At 39.7% G+C, this 14357-nt stretch overlaps 1 protein-coding gene across 7 annotated transcripts in view; it reads left to right on the forward strand.

The window, feature by feature from the left end:
- Window positions 1–14357, forward strand: part of CIB2 (calcium and integrin binding family member 2) — a 37620-nt gene that overhangs the window by 1130 nt on the left and 22133 nt on the right. The window contains exons 1-2 of one of the 7 annotated variants that reach the window (XM_064721814.1): window positions 3739–3772; window positions 4530–4681. The exons of 1 other annotated variant lie outside the window; for it this stretch is intronic. In XM_064721814.1, the coding sequence (XP_064577884.1) occupies window positions 4631–4681 (51 nt within the window). In that variant the 5' untranslated portion in view covers window positions 3739–3772; window positions 4530–4630. Of the gene's footprint in view, window positions 1–513; window positions 610–2412; window positions 2489–2674; window positions 2790–3738; window positions 3773–4055; window positions 4682–13450; window positions 13616–14357 lie in introns of those variants that run through there. 5 more of the 7 variants (XM_064721820.1, XM_064721818.1, XM_064721816.1 and 2 more) reach the window with 5 other exon arrangements.

Here is a 14357-nt window from a genome sequence, read left to right on the forward strand (position 1 = left end):
TACTGTCTTTCCCCTAGTGATCACTATATTGTCACTCCCTATGGGGAAATTCATTATATTATGTTTAGCCTGCTAAGGCAACCATTACATGTATTATTATTTTGTCCCTGAGGCAAGATACTGTCTTGTGTAAAATACCTTAAAAAAAAAAAAGATAATGTCTATTTATTATGGATAAATTAGGCTTAACAAAATGCACTCAGAAACCTCCCTTTTCTAACGTGGGCTATTTTTAAGCTAGATAGATAAGATCATAAAACCAACACATTTTCACACAAGGTTTTCCTTTTTGTTTATTTTCTTTAGCATTAAAACTCCCTAGAAAATTTCTGCTCCTCATAGTGAAGTCGGCCGCTTTCCCTGGTTTGAGAGACATGAGTTTTGCATGTTTCTCAAGCTGTTTATTCATTCCTCAGAGCTCAGAGCATCCTCCCATCCACCATGTGTTGGAAAAGCAACTTTTTAACCCATTGCAGTAGCAAAACCTGTAATTTTTTGCGTATTTTAGATTTTCATAACTGTGTATTTACAGTTCATGCAATTGTATTGTTTTCGAGCTCTGTAGCATCTTGAAGGAACTTTTTTTTAGCTCCACAGCAGCTGTATAAGGTGAGTGTTGTTACTTTATTTTATGCAAACAGAATTTTGAATAGCTTTCCAGTAATAAAACAAATCCCAAAATCTCAGGGGGGATTTTTACAGCATCAATGGAGGATAGAACTTCTCCCATTCCACACAGTGATCACAGTTACTCACACCTGCATTGGGCCCCAGGGACTTGTGCAAGGTAACAACAGAATAGATGTTCAGGCAGCCCCTCTGAATCAAAAGTGCTGTTTTGGCTAACAGAGTAACTGTTCTTTATGAACAGTTATTGTGCAAGGAAACATCTGTGTGAGAGGGAAGCTGTTGGAATACTTGGTGTAATGGGCATGAAATTTCTTAGGTTCCTTTCTCCCCTACTAAAAGCTGTAGCAAACCAATATGTGAAAGCAGCAGGTGTGCAAGGTGGTTGTTAAAACTCTGTGTGGATCCTCTTGTGGTGAAGTGGTCTGTTCAGAGCAGCTTGAGCCTCCTTTGGTGAGGGATTGGAGTTTATACTTAAACCACCTTCACATTCTCACTGCATGATTCACAGAGGCAACTCAAGGTACTCTGACCTGTCTGTTGGAGGCCATTAAACTTACACCTCTCCTAATAAATCAGATCAGTCACCTGCTGTGACAGCCAGGGCTTGCAACACTTCAGAGCAGAGAGATTTGCACCAAAGGCTGTGTGGAGCTGCCAGCCTGGCACCTCCCACTGCCTGAGCTGTGCCCAGCTGAGGCCATGGCAGCTGACAATACTACACCGACAATAACACACATCCTGCTGTCCAATACTACACTGGGGGGGTGAGTAACAGTGGATTTCCTGCTCTGGGATTTAACTTCTAAAGCAAATGAGCAGAGGATGTTTAACCATTGTCTCTGGGACAATGGGCTGTGAAATGGCAAGGCTATTCTAGATATACTGTCCCCCCTACAAATACAACCTATTGCAAGATGTTTTGTTATCTATTTCTAATAGCTTAAAACCACTCAATTTGGCAAACAGTTTTTTAAAAACTGAAATATAGTGAAATGTAGTGCTACTGGTAGTATTTAAGGTCAGTTCTTGCTGTGCACATTGAAAACTATAGATTTGTTGCAGCAACATGCAGGCAGTAAGTTTGGTTAACACCCAACTGGCAAACAAGGTAATCTTTGATAAACAGGAACAGATAGAAGTCCAGAAGAGTAAACTGGAAGATCATCTGAACTTTGACATGTACAAACAAATAGGAGTGAAAAGGACTTTGTGTATTCTACTGTCTTTAAATTTGACCCAACTGGCACAGCAAGGTAATTGTGCATTGAGCTGTAGTTACCTCTGTGATGTGCTTGAGAAGAGCCAGCTGGTTAACACTTCTCTCTGAATCCTCTGGCATACATTGTAACCACAAGTAAGCCTTACCTGGTTAATGCTTTCCATTAAGCTCTGCTGCTGTTTTACTGCTGTCATTTTGATTCAAAAGACAGAGACTTTCTGATGAGTTTGGCATCTAGGGTACAGGGGAAGCAGCCAGGGATATAAAAGCAGGTGAAAAACCAAGAGCTGGGATGTCAGCTTTTCACCGTAGGAGTGTTGTTAAGCGTACAGAATCACAAGATTAAAAGATACTGAGCCATATCCACCCCTGCTGATGATTAACTTCTGTATAATGACATTAGAGGTAATTTGGCCATTTATACTTAATCTGATTTGCATAGATGGGCAGCTTGAAGTAGGTGGCTGTGAATGGAATGCCATTTCATGCAAATCACTTGCCTAAGTATTGGCCTGGTCTGATTGAGAGCAGCTGTTATCTCTTGCATTTTAGTACCACCAGATCAGAGATATTAGCCATGCTTAATTATATGTATAACCACTAAAGCCAATGATGGAACTCATTCAGAGTTGAGGACAGGTAAGAACTTTCAGAACAGTGCAAGTTCTTAGTCTCAAGGGGCCCTTATATATTATTGGTTGTTTTGATTTAAAAAAATTGAAATACTGTATTTTGCAGGTTTTTAAAAATTATTTTTAATATTCTGACTTACCTGTGGAGAACTTTTTGGAACATAATAGGAATCCAATGCCGCTACACACCAGGGAAAAGGAGAAAAAAAGCACCAGTGGCTGGGGAAACAGAGATGAGTTTTGCCATGTGACAGTCAGTACAACTGTGTGGTATTTGAACAGGTGCTTGCTGCTGTCTTGGTCTGATGGTAAATAATTCTGTTTGTATTTTCCTTACTACTGTAGCTTCTTCCCTCTTATTTTGAAACTCTGCTGCAATATGCTGTATGGCTAGAATACATTCTTTGATGTTACAATTCTGATGTTTGCTTATTGCTAATAAGTCTTATTGCCTACATCCTCATCCCAAGGCATTTATTTTGTATATGGGATATACCTTGTAATTTTTGTAGCTCAGGGCAGTGCTGGTTTGCAGCTAATCAAACCTGCATTTCTAAATCTTATAATTTGAATAAGCCATCTCTTACAACAGTCTGTGGTTCAGCACTTTTTAGAATGTTTTTACTACACATCCAACACACTTCATAGGATGTTTTTACTATGTATACAATGTATTTGCTTTCACTATTACTTTTAAATGCTTGTTGTTACATGCCAAGGTGAAGTGAACTCCTATTATCCAATCCTGCTATCAGGCCAGGATCGTTAGGAGCTGTAGGGAAAAGCACACGATAATTTTCCAAGTGTTTTTATTAAACTTGCTATCTTGATGAGGGAATATTGACCATTGGCAGACTACAAATAAACAAGTTGGAAATTTTACCCTGTTCTGTTCCAATGTGCCTGAATGGAAAGTGAGCTTATAATGGGTCCTTCATCCTTTCTCACTCAGACTTCTTCCTGCTGTTGTTATAAGAGCTTATCATTCTGCAGATGTTAGATAATATGATTTTGTCTGTCTGCTTCTCATAGATACTCTTTTATTTTTTTTACTTTCCCGTCAGTAGGGTTGTGGTGCGCTAAAACACACCGTGAGCCCTCTACTGGCACTTTGTGCCTTTGCTTTAGCCTGTGCTAGAGGTTTTTCCTTCCCAGCTGTGCTTGCTTGAGCCTAAGGAGGGAGGATATTGTCTGTTTAACTACTTTAATCTTGCTGACTTTTAAAATTTAGTTCATGTGCGAAGGAGTCCTTGTGTTCAGTGCTGAAACCGGCAGTTTGGTACCTTTGGGGGTGAGCTCGTATCCTCGCTAGGCACGGTGCAGACACGAGTATTTCCCGCGGGATGGGGCTGATGTAGGACACGGTGGGGCTGATGTAGGACACGGTGGGGCTGATGAGTGGGGCTGATGTAGGACTCGGTGGGGCTGATGAGTGGGGCTGATGTAGGACTCGGTGGGGCTGATGAGTGGGGCCGTGGGGACTCGGTGGGGCTGATGTGGGGCTGATGTAGGACTCGGTGGGGCTGATGAGTGGGGCTGATGTAGGACACGGTGGGGCTGATGAGTGGGGCTGATGTAGGACACGGTGAGGCTGCCCCCAGCCGCGCTCCCCGGGCAGCCCGGGGCAGGCAGGGCAGCTCTCGGAGCCGCCGGGGCTCTGCCCGTGCGCTCCCCTGTGCCCAGGCTGGCTGGGGTGCCCGGCAATACGGCTGCGCTGGGCAGCGCCGCCGGCTGACGCAGAGCTGCTCCAAAAGCTGGAGGTGCCGTGAGGAGCGCCCTGAGTGAGACCCCGAGAGGAGAGAGCTGCGTTCGGCTGCGAGCGGCTGCTCGGGGTTTGGGTTATAGAAGCTCCGTATGCCTCTTAGAAAAGCATCTGAAAAGGGGCAGATTGGTATCCCTGGTTTTGCACGACACCTGCCTGTGATTTTAACACTTTCCTTCCTGGCACACTCCAGTCAAGCCTTTGAAAAGATTTCCCAGACTGTGTCCTTCCTCACTGGGCAGGGGCAATCCAAACCAGTTCAATGCGGGCTCTGGGATTTTTTCAGCGCACTCACGGAGTATACGTGCTCTAAATGCCTACAATACAGAGGAATCCAGCTACTTCTAATGGGATGCATTTGCCGAGAGGAAGAATTCCTCATTTAAGATGGGCAATAAGCAAACAATATTTACTGATGAACAGCTAGATGCCTACCAGGTAAGATATCTTGGTTTGCATTCGGGGATGAAGGGGAGTAATCTACGTATGTTTATGATTTGGATTTTTGTTTGGTGTGGGGAGTGGTGTTTTTCCAATATAATTGAAGTCTTTCTTTCTAACCTGCATGTATATATTCTACTGTTCCTTCCAGCAGCTGTAATAATATTCTAAGGCTGGGTTATTGAATATATTAATTTAATTCCCTCTCTGTATAGAGGGAGAAGGGTCACATCCTCAGTGTCTGAACTAGGAAGCAGAATAAAGATTGTGACTAGCTTGACAAAAGTGTAGCACCTTCTCTATCTGATGCCTTTTGCTGACAATAGAGCAGAAAGGAATAAAATAGATCTTGTCTAAATTCACTTCTCCTAAGGATGAGTCAGAGAAATATGCTTAGTGTAATTCCAGAATAGGTGTTGTCATACTTGTATCCACTCCTGGAAAACAGTTTCTTACCTCATCGTAAGTAAGTGGGCATTTCATGTCAGGGGTAATTTGGTACTCCTTTATTTACTTAACATTGTATAAACTGCTTTTAAATAGGGTAAAAAGAAAAAAAAAAAAAGGATCTCCTCCTAAAACATGTTTTTAGTCCTGTTTCAGCATGCTGCAAATCTCACTGAAATGAATTTCAGGAAGCTGTCTGCCCAGCGGGCATCTTGAACAAGTTTCTGAAAATACAGTGAAGCAAAGCATTGAGTAGAAGTGTGCTCAAGAAGGAGGCAGCTAACTACTTATTAAGAGAGGCAGCCAGGGCTGGCTGCATTGCCCTTTTCTTCTACATGAAGTGATAAACATTGAATTAGCAGCACAGGAAATAAAGATTTAGTTTATCTTGTGATAAACTAAAGATAGACCCTTAAGGGACTGAGTAACTTAATAACATTTTACCTTTGTGATCTTTGATTAAAACTATTGAAGTAGAATCTATTGTTTTAGTTACTAATTTTATTTCAATTCATTGCTAAAACGTGGACTTGTCAGAGGTGTAAATGTTGAGCCATGGAGTGAGGCCAGGTGTGTATGATAAAATGGTTACAACCGTTATCCCACACTGAAAGTAAGGCATAAACTAAATGCTTTTATAAATACCTAGTGGGGTTTTTTGTCATTGTAGGAAATGTCACAGTGGCCTTCTTAATTTCCACTTTGTTACACTTCTCACCAGCAGACTGTAATGCATTAATCTAAATTAATGATCTTAGACTTAACAGTCCAAGATCCAAAAAAGCTTTTTCGCATCCCTGCTGGAGAGGGGAGAGAGAAATCAAAGATCTGTGAAGCACCAGTCTCCCTACTAACAATAGAAGTGAACACAAAGCAGAGCACAACTGCAGTGAAACAAAACAAAATCCAAATGTAATTAATGTTATCCTCTTGACATAAACTGGCAAATGCAAGAGCTGAAATGTCATCCCTAATTCAGTGCTCTTCATGTAGAAATTGCCTCTCTCTAATGGCTTTTGCAGCCCCTGCCTTTCATAATGCTGGGTAATTGATCTCAAAGCCTGGCAGGAGTTTGGCCCAGTGGATTGAGTCGCCTTTGGGATTTCTCTGTTACAGGCAGACTTGCAGTTCATTAGTGTAGAGCTAGACAGTTTTTGACTATGTTTGGCAAGTACCATAAAATAACAGGTTTCAGGACAATAACTGGCCTGCAGAATTTGTCAGGAAGGAGTATTAGCCTCATGCTGTGAAGAATCAGATAATGACATAATTTTGATGGTGATTTGCCTCTGATTTATTAGTTTTGCATCTCTGTCGAGTCTTTTAAACAAAAAGATCCTGGGCTGGCTGCTGGAGCCACCCACACACAGAGCTCTTGCCTCTCCACACCATCCTGGGGGAGACAGCACTTTGTACCTGGAGCTGTTTGGCTTGGAATTTGCTGTCTTACCTGCCATCTTCTCATTTGTGGAATTTCTTCAGAATAGAAAAAGGAAGAATGGGGCCACGTTTCCATAATTTTTTTAGTGCAGGTTTTTCATGTCTTGAGCCAGCAGCTGAGTTACCAGGGCCTCTAAACCATGGGCCAAAGTAAAACACTGTGTACCACAGTCCACTTTGCACCAGTCTGTTGTGCACATCTGTACCCCAGTGACCAGGAAGGCATCTACATATAAATTGCTTTTATAAATTGATCATTGAGTCTTTTTTTTTTTTTCCCTAAAGCAGTTTCTTGTGAATTTATGTGTCTGTGAGTTAGTTCTGTACTCCTTACAACAGTGGTCCAGTGATACTATGAACAGTAGTACAGTGTTCATAGTATCAGCATTCAGAAGCAAAAGTGTCAATCTTTTTTGTAAAATATATCTTGGTTGTTCTTTTTTTTTACTTCCTCACAGTTCCTATTGGTAGACTGTTCAAAACCTCACTCACCTCATGGTTAGACTTATAATTTCCTAATTGAAATCTGTTTCTGGACATTGTATTATCTGGTTGTCCCTTCTATTATTTCTGTCTTTTGTACAAATTGCTTTGAGCTTATAGCACCTAATATTGTTTCAGGTGGAAAATTTTTATAATTAAAAAAAAATCATTGTGTTTTATGTGCTTGTTCCATAAAATACGCTATGGGGTGAAAAAGTGAGAAGTTCCTGTGCCTAAAGTATGGTAAAAGCTGTGCAAGTGGCTTTGGCTTTAGAGAGTGAAGATTAAGCTGCAGAAAAATCACCTGCTTGAAAAGCTGGCATACATAAATCTCAGGTCATTAGTGTGATATTAATGAAATAAAAGAAATCAAATTGTTTGATTTATCTAAAACTTTCTGAAAAGCCTATATATGCACCTTTTTTGCATGTAAATTGTCATATTGAAAAGCCAGTTGTTAGCAGAACTTTTGACTTTAATTAAAGAATTGTATATGTGGTCACCCACAGGGTATATACACCTCAGTGTTTTCAATGGACAATTTTTAAATGCTCTTCATTAAGTTTGGTAGCCAGCTGAAAGTCTTTGTACAAGAGACCTGTGATAGAACTTGATAATACTAAACCATTCAGATTTGTTTGTTTTTTAAATTCAAGTAGGTAGAGGCAAAGTAAAGAAATTTTCAGCTTTCCAGGCTAACACCTTGTCCTAACACCTGCTATGAAGATCATATCACCTGTTATTATCATAGTGTTCTTGTTGGCAGCTCTTTACATTTTCAGAAGATTGGTGAAATGTTTGCAAATGAGGCTTTTGCTAGCACTGGGTTGCTCATAGACGTTCACATCATTTAAAATACTGGCCTTCTAAGAAAAGGAATTTTACTGGGCATTTATGATTCTTATGCCCTTTTTTAATACAGAAAATGTGAAATCTAACCAAGGTCTGGTGAGGGAGAAGATAAGTATTGATAGGCAAGAAAGATGGGTTTCGTTGCAATAAAAGAACGTTTAATAATTAAGATTTTAAAAGCTGCCTACAGATTTTGGAGGTCAAGTCTCACATTGAGAAAAGAAAATTAACTGAATTTTTAGGGTGTTTTGAGTGTGTACAGATGCTTGAAGCAATGGAAAATACAAGTATGCTGTAAAGCAACTTATTGATTCATTCAGAGCCATTTATTCACCTCGATGCACAGCATTTCTAACTGTACAACAATTGTATTGGGTAGGAAATGCAGAGAAACTGTACTTGGGTTGTGGACAAACTCCTGCACTGTTCAGTCAATCTCATCTCCTTTTCTGGGATTACTTGAATCAAGAGATCTGAATTCAGTACAAATTCAGTGATCCTTTTGTTTGTTTGTTTGATTTCCCTTCTAGAACCTAGAGATTATAAAGCATATTACTGGTTTTATTGCAAGCCATTTGTATTTGTTCATTAATGGTATTGTTTACTCTGCATTATTTAATGCAGTCTCAAAACAAACTGGTGCTTACCCTGGCAGTCTTATAGGTTTATTGCAATACAGTGTAGTATGATGAAGTAGTGACTTTCTTCTTTTACACAAGAATTTCTCTATTACAGAGCTCACTTTTTTTCCTTTTATCAAAATTGACATCAAAGTGCAATTCAACTATATTTCATGAGCATTAAGCAAAACCGGATTAAACAAGTTATGTTATGATCTGTCAAGAAACACCATTTGTAAAGTAAAACAGGTTCATCAAGCTGTCTTTTAAAAAGCCATCCAGACTTCATCCAGGGTCTTGGAAAATTAATCCTTTGCAAGAATACAAGAAGTGCATTCATAGGTTCCCCGGGATGCTCTGTAAAAAGTATTTTTCATTTGATACAGTATTGCTGTTATTGTGCAAGTAAAAGTAGCATAATAATGGAGCAAGTTTTCTGTGAAAATATCCTTTGTCAGGTTCTTGTTTCATGTTACCATTTGGTGCATTTGTAGATTGAGCAAAATTACTTTTGTTGGCAGTTTGCTTTTTTTCAGTCCTTGCTAATGTCTGACTTGTTTTTACTCCCCTGTTGCCGTATGAATATGTAAACAGGTTCTTACAGATGCAGATTTTTTCCTTCTGAAACTTAGTGGGTGTTTGGGTTGGTTTGGGTGTAATTGTGAATATATATGATGACAAGTAAGGATGAGCTGTGTGGTAAAATTTTCATTGGTGCTCTGATGCAAACAGCATTTTTAACTCATTGACTCTGTTAACTCTTTATACACTAACAGTGATGAAAATACATAAATATCTTGCAGACTCAGTCTTGCACAACTCCATGCCAGTCTTAGTCATGTGGAATGTAGAACAAAAGTATTGCATTTGTAAAACATTGCTAGAACAGAGTTAATAATAGATCTTACATAAGAGTTCATTTGCTTCTGTCTGGTACCAGATTCTTGGTTGCTTCACAGGATGATCTTTTGATGGTGTTTTGATTAAATGCTCTTACACACATTTTGTACTTAGGCACAGTACAAAATGTCATTTGCAATTTTAAAAATGAAACCTCTGTAGTAATTTGCTTTAACTATTACCCTTTAAGGTGCTGCAGCATCTAATAGCTAGCATTTTTTAAGAGCTGCTCTCTCAGATAGCTATGGTTTACAGTATCTGCCTTATCTTTGAAGCTGGGTTTTTTTAATTTGCAGTGATTTTATAAGACTGATGAATATTATTTTTGTATTTATAAAAGTTTCCAATTAAGGTGTTCCAGGATCAAAGTAAACCTGACCTGATGAAACTATACATATACAAAGCAGAATATATACGTATTTTCTTAGAAGAGAAATATGCATTTAATGACTTTCAGAAATACTGTTTCACAGCATATTTGTGTATGTCTATTCTTCCATTCTGTTGTTCATTTCTCCAGTTTTTGTTCTGTAGAGGAATGTTTTGCATGCTGCCATGAAGGTAGCTTTGTTCCAGAGCTGTACTTTATGCACAGTGCTTGTTTCTGGGAGTGGTGATTGGTAACCTCCCCTTCACTGCACTCTGTTGCCATTCACAGGCTGGGTGCTGCTCTCAGGACCTGGCATGGGCTGAGTGCAGCCACAGCTCCTGGTGTGCTGGATGGACACCCTGCAGGCAGTTCAGCAGCAGCATTGCCAGAGCATCTCTCTCTCCTTCTTTGCTTTGTTCAAATCACTGTAGAACTCAGTACAAAGCAGAACCAACCAAGGAGTTTGCAGTCAAGTCCTGCAGATGACTGGACAAGGTGGTGGACCACCATATGTCAGTCTGTTCTGTCATAAATCTGCATTCATCTGACAGAGGGAATAAAAGAATAAAACAGCATGCGCATGCTGCTCTGCTATAAAAATGAAGTTTTAAGAGCAGAGACTGTTAACTGCGCTTTACAAGCAATGCTGAGTGACTTGCAGAAAGTCCAATTACCAGCCATGAGCCAAGCTACCCATGGAACCTAAATGCACCAGCTGTCTGCCCCTTCTATCTGCAAAGTATTTTAAGAAGTAGTTAAGCCTTCTAAATGCTGAATTTGAGAATCAAGTCCCATTATACAAGATCATGATCTCATAGAAATCAATGGGAAATGTCTTTTCTGTTTGCTTGGTTTTATTCACATTGTTACAAGACATTAAGTAGATAATTGCAGATTTGTTTTAGTGGTATCTTACCTCCAAACAACCATCAGTGATCCCATGTTGGACTTGTAATTTACTGGATTATTAAAGGCGTGAGGACAGAGTGAGCAGGAGAGTTGATCTTGGAAAAGGTGCATGTTTGTTCTCAGGGCTGCAATAAGTGAGCTGTCAAGGCACAGCCTCTGTTCTCAAGAAGCTAAAGCCCCTGAGGGCCTGTTAGCAGAAGTTTTTCAGGCCACTGTATAGCACTAGAAATAAAGGCAATAATTCCCAGGATCAATTCTTGCCATAATGCTGAACTGATAAGAATTATGAAAACTCTGGTAATATTTGTCTTGTATTCAGTTTGTGATTTTCTAGCAGGACTCCCAGACATCTTAGTGTACAGACAGAACAGACAGGTTGCTTTTTGTGCTCTTGGTAATGCAAAACACAAAATAGCAAATATGTTCTGTGATATCTCTGGCTTGCAGGAAAATCAAAGTTATCATGTGCATAAATGACAAATGCTTTCCAGAGCCAACTTCACCTTTCCTTATGAGACAGTGAATTTAACATGTTAATTTACTATTTATTGTTCTTCATTATGTATTTTTCTGTATGAATGAAGTAGCCAAAGAAAATTGGATGATTCACCTCCGTGTTTCTTTGGCCAAAAGTCTTTAATTAAATTGGAATTAAATTGCTGAAGTTCCAGCAACTATAAAATGTAATTATGTTATTTAGACCTTTTTTCCATCATGATTTTAATCCAACTGAGGGCTGTGATTTCAAAAAAAAAGGAAAATTAACTCAGTCCTGCACCCCTTTCCTGCCATCAATAGATACTTGTTTCACCTTTGTCTCTTGTACCAGCACTGCCAACGCTATATTCTAAGTCACTGAAAGGAAATTATCCAAACTGAATGTGTGTCCATTATTGCTAGGTTCATTTACAAACACATTAGTTCCTTCCTTCAGGGTTCTCTGATATTCTGTTCATCAAGGTGAAGTCTGCATAAAGGAACAGCCAGAAATAAAAGGGTGGGAGAAGCAAGAGGGATGGCTGGACTTCCCTATCAGAGGTCACATGGAGCTGTGGTTTTGCACTTGCCATTTGACACCAGACAGGCTTTTTTATGGTAAATTGTTTCATAGCTGGTGTCATCTGGCTGGATCAGGAGTTTAGGCCAGGTCTCAGTGAGTTTGTAGCTTTAAGATCTCCCTTAAGAGTGAGACCATTCTTAAATTTTTTTTGGCAACCTTCATCCATGACAATTCCATGCAATTGGCAGGTGTAATTGAAATAGAGCTGTCAGTAACAGTGGTCAGATAGATAGTTGTAACTGCTTCTGCTCTAGAGTTTTCAGCATTAGTGGGGTTTAGGTTACATTAGTAAAAAAATTGTTGATCAAAAAACAGGCAGGCAGCAGTGTTTATTGTCAACATCATGATGCAACTCAGAATAAAATATAAAAAATGTGTGGACTGGCAGCAAAAATGGATCATTATCTGACCTAATTTGTCTTCCAATAGCATTTTTGCAGGACTTCTGCAAGGTAAAGGATAACTTTTCCTTTTAATCTTTGTCTCCATTTGTATATCGCTTTCCTGTCAGCTCTCTAGTCAAGTGGCTGCTGTTTTCCCCAGCCTGTATAATTACAGATGATTGCTGCTGAGGGCATTGCAGTTATTTGTGAGATTACACCTGCCCTTTCTTATTCAATGAGGCATCCTTAAGTGACAGTTTGACTGCGCTGATTGTGTGGAATTAAGGAAGACTTGACCAGCTGGCTCCAATGTCACTTTGTGCAGTTGCAGACAATGTGACATCAGTGTCAGCAGCTCCCAAGGTGCTTCCTCCTGGGCTTTGTAACTGCACAATCCACTGGAGGAAGAGCTGCTTCTCTGGGCACTGTGCATGGAGGAGAGCAGGGCAGCTCAATAATTGATGGCTGCGGGGCCGATCGCGTTCCTGGACACCCGAGATGGGCTGTTGGCTGCTGCCAGCAAGGGATCCTTTGCTTCTCCCCTCCTTGGAAGAAGCAGGCACTTAGCCCCAATGGGTCTCAGCTTGAGAAAGAAATACTTTTTCACTGGTTGACTGAAGAGCAGGACTTGTAGAGGCAAAGTACTTGTATGTAACCTTTAAGGATGACTTACCAAGTCTGACAGTGTTGTCTTGTCACAAGCTGATTTTCAAAGATGGTATATTCTAAATATCTTTCCATTAAAGGGGGGAAATTACAAAGATCTGAATGGTTAGGCAAAGGCCCTGCCACATCACATGGGGCTGTGAGAGAGGTGGGTAATCATGTTGCCCGATAGATAAAGGACACAAAACTCAGATAAGTTTTGTGCTGTTCTTTATAAGGGCCCGGGAGCCTGCGGACTAGCGTCCCAAATCAGAGCCCCAAATTTCACGTACAGGTGCTTCCCTTTTATATACATGCAATTCATAACAAGGTCTCCAAGAAACAGTTCCCTTTGCCAAGCGACAGACCCCTTGTAATACATTCCTTAGTTCACAAACAAAATCATAAATTTTCTGCTTGTCTTATTGTATGCTGCCTCCAGACAGGTTAGCATTCTTACTTTCCTACACTGGTTTAAATGTTTATTAAGTTTCTAAGACTACCTGCTAAGTTACACACAGAACTCAACACATACTATCAAGGGCTACAAAACTGTTTTTAACAAACCAATTCACACACACAACTCATAACTAAACTGTAATAAAACATTTTGCTAAATTTCATTTTTTTTTCCAACAATCAGGAAGAATTTTCTGTGTTGGTGGCTGTCCCCTATATATACACCCTCAGGAGCTGGCTCAAAGATCAAGTTACATATTCTCTGAATTGATGAATGATGTTCTCAACTGATTATCAAATATTTCATTACCACTAGTGTTCCTAGTCTTGGATGCAGGGCAGAATTTCCATTAAATGTACTAGGTAAGAGTGGAGATTAAAGGATTGTTTTTGAATGGGATGGGACTGATTATTGTTTCCTCACAGCACCTGAATTTTTTTTTTTTTTTTTTTGTGACTGAAGTAGAAAGGCATGAAATGCAAACTCTGCCACTGCTCATATTCTGGATCTTTGATGAAATGTTTGAATTCTGTTACAGAAGAGATGTTCATTAAGTGAATTAAACCAATGTCAATTCAGTCACATCACAGAGCCATTTAGAATGCAAGTGAATGCTTGTATGCTCTTCTCTCATGTCCAGCAAGCTCTACTTTTGCATTTTAGTTATTTCTAGTTCTGTGATAGCACAGGGAGAGCTGAATGGTTTGCTGCTGTTCAGGGCAGGGCTGTCCATTTATCCATGCTCCTAAAAGAGAGGAGTTTGCAGCCTTCAGCAAAGTGACCACAGTGTAAACTGATTGTTGGCAAAAAGGGTTAATAGCTAATAAATAACCACATAATTTTATTATTAAAATAATTGTCTCCAGTTGTCTCCAGCAGGGGGATACTTAAAGTAAAAGACAGTTTTTGTCATCAACAACAGATTGTTGTTTGTAGTTTTCCATATTCTTTTAATGAATACTTTTGGCACATACTGTCTATTTTAGATTTAATTTTATTTCTGGTCTTGTCATTCCACTTTGGAGAAGTATCTCAGCAACCTGGTTTTTCCTCCTGAGCTACCACACTATCAATATCTTTCTTTTTACTGATAGGCCTATCCTT

The sequence above is a fragment of the Zonotrichia leucophrys genome, chromosome 10 (assembly GCF_028769735.1).
Source record: "Zonotrichia leucophrys gambelii isolate GWCS_2022_RI chromosome 10, RI_Zleu_2.0, whole genome shotgun sequence".
NCBI classification, from domain to species: Eukaryota; Metazoa; Chordata; class Aves; order Passeriformes; family Passerellidae; genus Zonotrichia; species Zonotrichia leucophrys.